Below are 6,832 nucleotides of genomic sequence, written 5' to 3'. Positions count from 1 at the left end.
ATGTGAACCGTAGACGCCAATGTCCACACACCACGGGAAGACAAAGGTCACACACGCTCATTTTACTGAAAGATATACTTTGAGAAAAGTAGAATATTTTCTCAGACTGACTGTGCACTTGCAGAGACCACATACCCCTCTTGTAAAGCTAAATTTTTCACGACTGGATCATGTTGTCGTGCCTCCTGAAGGCATGACGAGGGCCCTTGGTGACAACAGTCTCCGCTGTAATGAAGGCAGTCTCAGCTTAGCCTTCGCTGTCAGACATTTGCAGCTCTGAGGATGTGACGCCAATGAAATCTCCCTCTCTGTTCTGAGTTGTTGTTCTGCTGAAGGTGAAAGCAGGATGCTTCATAAATAACTCGGTGAGATCGCAGTGTTTTCATCTCCAGCCTTCAGCTCTCTGGCACTCTGAGATGCTGATAAATACAGGCCCCGCTCTCGTCAGCACTTCTGGCACCAAGTTCCTCTGTTGGTTTTCTTCATTTTCTTGTGTTTTCTCAAGTTGCTGTGCTTCTTGTTCTGTCTCAGCCACCGAATAAAATCCAGGGTTGTGAAGAGGAACACATTTCTCTGTAAAGAGGAACCAAACCCCCAAAACTATCAAAGCCCCTAATGTCCTAAAAAGTTAGTTTTTCTAAGGATGGGTTAAAACCTATCATCTTAGTATGTATGAGGTGAAGCCTGAATGTGCTGGACTGGTCTGAACAGTACAGTGGCTGCTCTCACCACTGGAGGTCAGGCGGTTCTGCTGGAGTGGTGTTTAGGGCCAAAGGAATGCCTGCAGACACTACTCAGGGCTGAAAAAACATACCACCAACTACATTTTCCTGGTTAACAAAATCATTTTTAAGTTGTATTTTTATTTACCATTATTTTACCCTAAAAATGCTGTAAACAACATTATAACTGAACATAAGTCAAAATAAAGCAAAGAGCTGTTTGGAGTAAAGCTGACAATACAATAATTATTTATAACGAAGCATCAGAAATCAAACAGTGGAACTAAAAATGACTTTATGGTGCGGTGCGCTGCTGATGCTTTGTAACATCTGGATTTTGTATTTTTTTGCATCTGGAGATTTGTAATCTCACATACATGTGTAAGGTAATTTATATTATATTATATTTACAGTTCATTTATCCTAAGATGATGCTATAATCAACACTATAAGTGAATATAAGAAAGCACAGAGCTGTTGTATATGTAGTAAAGATGCAAACACAACAGTGATCTCTCTGAAAGTATGAATGAAGCTAAAAATGACTAAGTAGAGCTGCATATAAGACTTATACCTATGCCACTTTATAAGCAGAGGTCGTGACATGGCTTTGTGTTTATGCATGTACATATCACAAAGGCAAACAGGGGAAGTGGCAAGTTTGTAGAAATCGGATTTTATTACAAATAAGGGTGAAAAAAGTCAATTGACAAGATAAACAGCCAGTGAAGGGGATAAGACAGTGTAATGTGGGTCAAACTTGTATCAGTGGTCTTGGACAAATGCCCAGTAAAACAAGGTGCATTACGTTATTTCACTGTGGCCAGCAGGGGGCACTACAGCGCGACTGATGCCTCGACAAAGCAACCCCACCCCCCACCCCTCCGGTCTTCGGTGCAGTAACCCCTGACAGATCTTTGTAGTTTGGTTCCTCTTTAAATAATTTGGTGAAAACGTGGGTCTGCTGTCGGGCTATTCGCAGGTGTTTTAACTTTTTGCCAAGCGGAACACTCTGGAGTTGTCATAGTAAAATGCATGTATACTGTATATCTGATTTACATCTATACTCTTCTGTAAAAACATGAATACTTTGCTTGCATTTATCTTGGCCTTGGGAAATTCTGGGGTGTTTTGAGGTGGGCGGGGCTAAACTATAAATGGTGTTTGTTTTGTGTTTGATGAGTAAACTTGTACCTGTTTATTTTGAAGGCAAACATATAATCTGAGAGTGTAACAGCCTGAGCTGTGACACGTGTATCCTTGCATGTATTATTTATTTTCTGCTGATCATATCAGGTAGCAATGCTGAGGCAGGGAGCCGGATCCGGCTGATCTGGGCTCAGGCTGCAGGAGGCAGGATTTTACATCACAGGTCTAGTAAAGGCTAGTTGATAGAAATACCTCACGACTTCTGGTTTTCTTTCTCCTGGAGGACGCACAGATGCTGTTACACATATGACCGTGAAACCAAATGAGCATATCTAATGAACAAAACTGTTCTGGTGTGAAAGTTGCTGTATTATGTTGTGAAACTTCAACCTTAATCCCAAACATGTAGCCATGAGAAGTCACTGTTTGCAGCTTCTTGGTTTTCTGCATAAATTGGTCATGATCTGTGATGTGACATCACCAAAGTCACAAACATCAACAAACACAACATTTCTAAGATGATAAAACACAAACAGTCCTGATCTTTCAAGTCTGTACTGAACACACCCAATAAGTCCATTTACATTCAACAGCCACAGACCAACATGCTCCTCCATTTGCAGTGTGTCCCCCTGATGAGCCTCAGCCCAGTGCTCCCTCTCTGTTCGCTCTGGGTTTGGTCTCCAACTCCTGAGGGAAACCTTGGGCTCTGGAGTCGCTAATGCCCCGGCTCGAGGTGGCTGACAGCACTGCTTACATTGCAAGTCAACTAAAATGTTTTAACTTTGGAGTCCTTTTTATTTTTTATATCATAAGAAATTAAAAGGCTTAATTTAATTTGACAGTTTTGTTTTGATATATTTCCTGCCAGCAGAGCTTCTCTCTGTAAACATGTTCCTTATGGATCGTCCCACACCAGTATGTGGAGTTGGACTTCCAGTCAGATGCCGACACCTCCCACACAGAGATGGCGCTGTAGGCTCCGCCGTTCTCTGACCTCATCAGTGACATCTGTGCCCCTGATGATGTCACCGGCGTGTCATCGACCCACCACATGACGTCCTGTGCAGATGAGTTTAATGCCGTCAGGAGACAGACCAGCAGGTGAGAAGATCTCCGATCCTGAGAGAGCAGGGCTGATGATAAGATCTGAAAGGATGGACCTGAGGATGACAGGAAGTTTAGGGTCTTCACATATTTCACACCTCTCAGCTGACAGAGCACAGAGCAATAAGCTAAACCAGTTTCTGGACTCACACTCGATACGGTGAGTACACAGATCTGCAGGGAAAACTTCACTTTCATTAACCCCCTGAAAATACTGGGAGGGAAACACTTGTCCCTCTGCTGCACTGATCTGGCAGCTACTTTGCGTATGTTCCATCCAAAGCACAAGCCAGAGGCTCATTACTGCAGCTGCTGGTGGCTCCACAGGACAGCAGCAAGCAGCAGCTGCCGTGAGACATGACTGATCACCTGAGCACACAGACAGTCAGTGTGCTCTGATCTCTGAGCTGGCTGCCCACCTGTCCCTCCGACTCCCTGGTACATCTGTATTTATGAAGCCGTTTTAGGTCAACTCATTTCACGGAGCTCCTCTTCTGAGATTCCAGACATGTCTTCTGTGTCCCAGTGTTCAAAGATAGGAAACAAAGCGGCAGATTTTCTGCTGTAGACACTTGGGACGGTTTGCAGAGGGACATTGAATGAACGAACCTGGTGTCACAGACTGAACTGGAGACTGCTGTTACCTTGAATATGTTACACACAAAGCCAGGTCAGAGGCCCATTACTCTGACTCCTGGAGGTTTCACAGGAGAGCAGCAAACAGCAGCTGCAGTGAGGCAGGACAGGAACGCCATCAGTGTTTCACCACGGGAATTCAGCCACAGCCTCTTGGCAGCTGGTTTCTCTTTCTGGAGCTACACTGACAGTTTGTGGCTCTGTGAGCATGGACACTGATCCTCAGCTGCGCATCGTGAATGGATCCTTTCACCTGCTAGAGCCAACTCGTGTTTGTCTGCTCATCGGTGGGCGTGTCAGTCTGCAGCCCAGCTTTTACTGTGTCTGCGTGGTTTCTTCTTTGTTGCAGTTCATAGTTTTGGATGTTGGACATACTGCAGTATGTCAGCAGAGCATCACCAGCCCTCAGTGGCAGAAAGTACATTTACTAAAGTAGTGTACTTTTTGTACTTGAACTTAAGAAACCTTTTGAATGCAGGGCTTGTACTTGTAACAAAGTATTTCGAAATTGTGGTATTTCTACTTTGGTAAATGCTCTGCGTACCTCTTCCACCACTGCCAGCTGTCGCTACACAAACTGCCTGGTCAGAAATAAAACACACTGATGGTGAATGGTGCACAAAGAAAAAGGTAGTGACCTGCTGCATAAACAGAGTCGGGGTAATGCGTCGCCTTTGTTTACGTACTCAGTGCAAACATTCGAGACAAACATACCTGTGGTCTTGTTTTCAAGACCAACATCTCCTTCACAGTCTGCTTCAGCAGCGCTGACCAGCAGCCAGATCTCTTCACTGAAAACCACAGAGAAAATGACAGACTGTCCTGGGGCTGTCGGCCACACGGAGCAACATCTGGAACAACAGAAACAGTTAACAGAAAGCACACAGACAGATGTGTAGAGAAACAGTTTGTCTGTTCCTCTCTCACCCCAGGAGGAGGACAAAGGCCTCTGTGAAGTCCATCCTGAAGTCTTGCTCCAGTAGTCAGCACCAGGGTTAACCTGAAGGAATCCTGGTGAGGATGAATGACAAAGCCAATTAGCAAGTTTGGTTTTCCTAATGTTACTCTGACGTAAAGTCACCGAGATGTTCACTTTATGTTAAACAGACACCTTTGCAAGAAATGTTATTTTTCTAGTGCACCGTAAAACACAAATGAAGGTTGTAGGTTTATCAGAGGTCCCGTGATGGTTTACCTTCAGTGGAAGTCAATATACTGCTCATAAAGATGGTTTTTACCTTAAAGAAATCGTCCCAGTAATGCAGATTTTTACCCTAAATATATCCCTACAAGGATAATGTTACCTTAACTTTAGGTCATTTAAATGTTCACGGTCTTTAGGTAGGTAGGTAGGTAGGTAGGACTTTATTGATCCCACAATGGGGAAATTCCTGTGTTCCAGCAGCAATAGAGAGCAGCAACAAAACACCATAAGAACAAACACCACACACATATCTTGAGAAACAAATTCCAAAGTACCTAAAACCAGACAGAATATAATATTTCAGAGACAATCAAGAACAAGAATGATCCTCCCACAATTAATCCCTGAGAACAATCAAAATACATAAGAACAAGACAAAATATTGTACTCAAGAGATCAAGAAATCAAGGACAAGAATATTACTCCCATAATTAATCCCGTGATGGGGGAAATATCTATATTTCAGCCATGAGGATCTCTGAAAAACCACTCAAAAATACCTAAAACAAGACAATATAAAGTATTCGAGAGAAATCAAGAACAAGATTTTACACAGGTGCATATTTATAATGCATTTTACCTCCAGGATTAGAGTATTGCACCTCAGTTGACTATTTCATAGTCCTTCATAATTTCACCTATCTTACACACTGCAGTGATGTATTGTACAGTCATCAAAAGCCATTGTGTGTCTCTATTTACCTGCGGCCGTTGTGTTTGCTGCCGTCAGTCTGAGTCCTGCACATCTCCTCGTTGTGTTCATGAAATCAGGAGGATATTTGTGTCCAGGAAACAGAAACGTGACTGCTGGTGCAGAAAACCAGCGTCTCCTGAGGAGAGAAGCTGCTCTGGGATCAGAGTGGCCGTTGGTGACAGATGGAAAAACAGGAAGTTTTCTCTTTGTTAAATCAACTGTTGGCACCAGACACCAGTCCAGCTGCCTGCACAGCTAACCCGGTCCAGAATAGGAAGCCAGTAAAGCTGAAAACATTTGCATAAACTTTCCTGAGAAAACCCAGACCTCGCTGTCGGCAGGAGGGAAGTCAAGGTTACAGCAGCCCAACAAAACCCATGATTAATGAAGTGAAATCAGAAACTGAAGGAATATGGTATAAAAGCTATGTCCACCATGCAGACTGCAGACATTTGTACCAATACCTGAGCAAAAATTTCTATAAATGTAGTCAGACACTGAGAAGAGCTTTGTCTGTGCTCTTTAAAAACCGAGGAGACACGACTTAAAGACTTTATATGGAAAAACAACCTGATTATAACACTGTTATGGTCCCATGTGTGACATCTGGATACCAGCAGGTGTTGCTCTGTTACAGTTAACCTCACTAACGAACCACAAAGGATCTTTTATCAGCCATGTTTTAACCATATTTAACACTCCAGAGTAACCTTGTAATGTAACGCTTTTTACACTATTCTCAAAGCTTTACTTTACAAATGAAATTTTAGACTAATAAACTGCCCACTGGGTCTAGGGGAGCTTTTCCCTCTAACAGCTGGGCACTGTCATAACTCCAGATGATCATGCTGCTCCATAGCAGGGCTGGTCATAGTTTACTGTTTACACATTTATTTCAATTGCTCAGCTATATTTTCTGCACATTTTCTTCCTCAATATCAAGGTCTCCATGCTGTTTCAAAGCCTTTTCCTTTTACTGAGAACACTATAAATCTGACATAAGGCACAGACAGACGGTGAACTTCAGGCAGAGTAGTGAAAATCACCTGTGCAGGTGTACAGAGTGTTTATCTCACCAAGTAACTAATACAGTAACAGTAGTAGAAAGTAAAACATTTCAATATCAGAATCAGTTTTACTGGCCAGGTATGTTGGACACACAAGGAATTTGGCTCCGATACGGTGGCACTTGGTGTGCATGTACATGTACAGTGGCAACGAGTAGACAAGTTACGGCAGAGAGCAAGAAAAGAAAAAGTGTGCAAACAAGAAAAAGGAATGTGCATTAGGAAAATAAACATAAAAGTAAAGTTCTCATAT

General features: G+C 42.9%; 1 protein-coding gene across 1 annotated transcript; it reads right to left on the bottom strand.

Annotated features, from left to right (window-relative positions):
- Nucleotides 1-2,688: 2,688 nt before the first annotated feature.
- LOC109965189 (Ig lambda-1 chain C region) lies at nucleotides 2,689-5,657 on the bottom strand. Its single transcript, XM_074527655.1, has 4 exons — nucleotides 5,521-5,657; nucleotides 4,542-4,625; nucleotides 4,329-4,465; nucleotides 2,689-3,034 (listed from the first exon to the last, which is right to left on the bottom strand). Exons 2-4 carry the CDS (start codon nucleotides 4,574-4,576, stop codon nucleotides 2,700-2,702), a joined length of 507 nt encoding a protein of 168 aa, XP_074383756.1. The 5' UTR covers nucleotides 4,577-4,625; nucleotides 5,521-5,657; the 3' UTR covers nucleotides 2,689-2,699.
- Nucleotides 5,658-6,832: the final 1,175 nt, after the last annotated feature.

Source organism: Monopterus albus, unplaced genomic scaffold (genome assembly GCF_001952655.1).
Source record: "Monopterus albus unplaced genomic scaffold, M_albus_1.0 scaffold98.1, whole genome shotgun sequence".
Lineage (NCBI taxonomy): Eukaryota > Metazoa > Chordata > Actinopteri > Synbranchiformes > Synbranchidae > Monopterus > Monopterus albus.
This window is presented reverse-complemented; position numbering and strand designations above follow the sequence as displayed.

Excerpts from the sequence above, each read along its gene's own strand:
- LOC109965189 (XM_074527655.1), bottom strand. The coding sequence starts at position 4,576 with ATGGACTTCACAGAGGCCTTTGTCCTCCTCCTGGG. Across the intron at positions 4,466-4,541 it reads GCCTTTGTCCTCCTCCTGGG|ATGTTGCTCCGTGTGGCCGA; the intron begins GTGAGAGAGGAA and ends CTGTTGTTCCAG. Across the intron at positions 3,035-4,328 it reads TCTTGAAAACAAGACCACAG|GTCCATCCTTTCAGATCTTA; the intron begins GTATGTTTGTCT and ends TGTCATCCTCAG.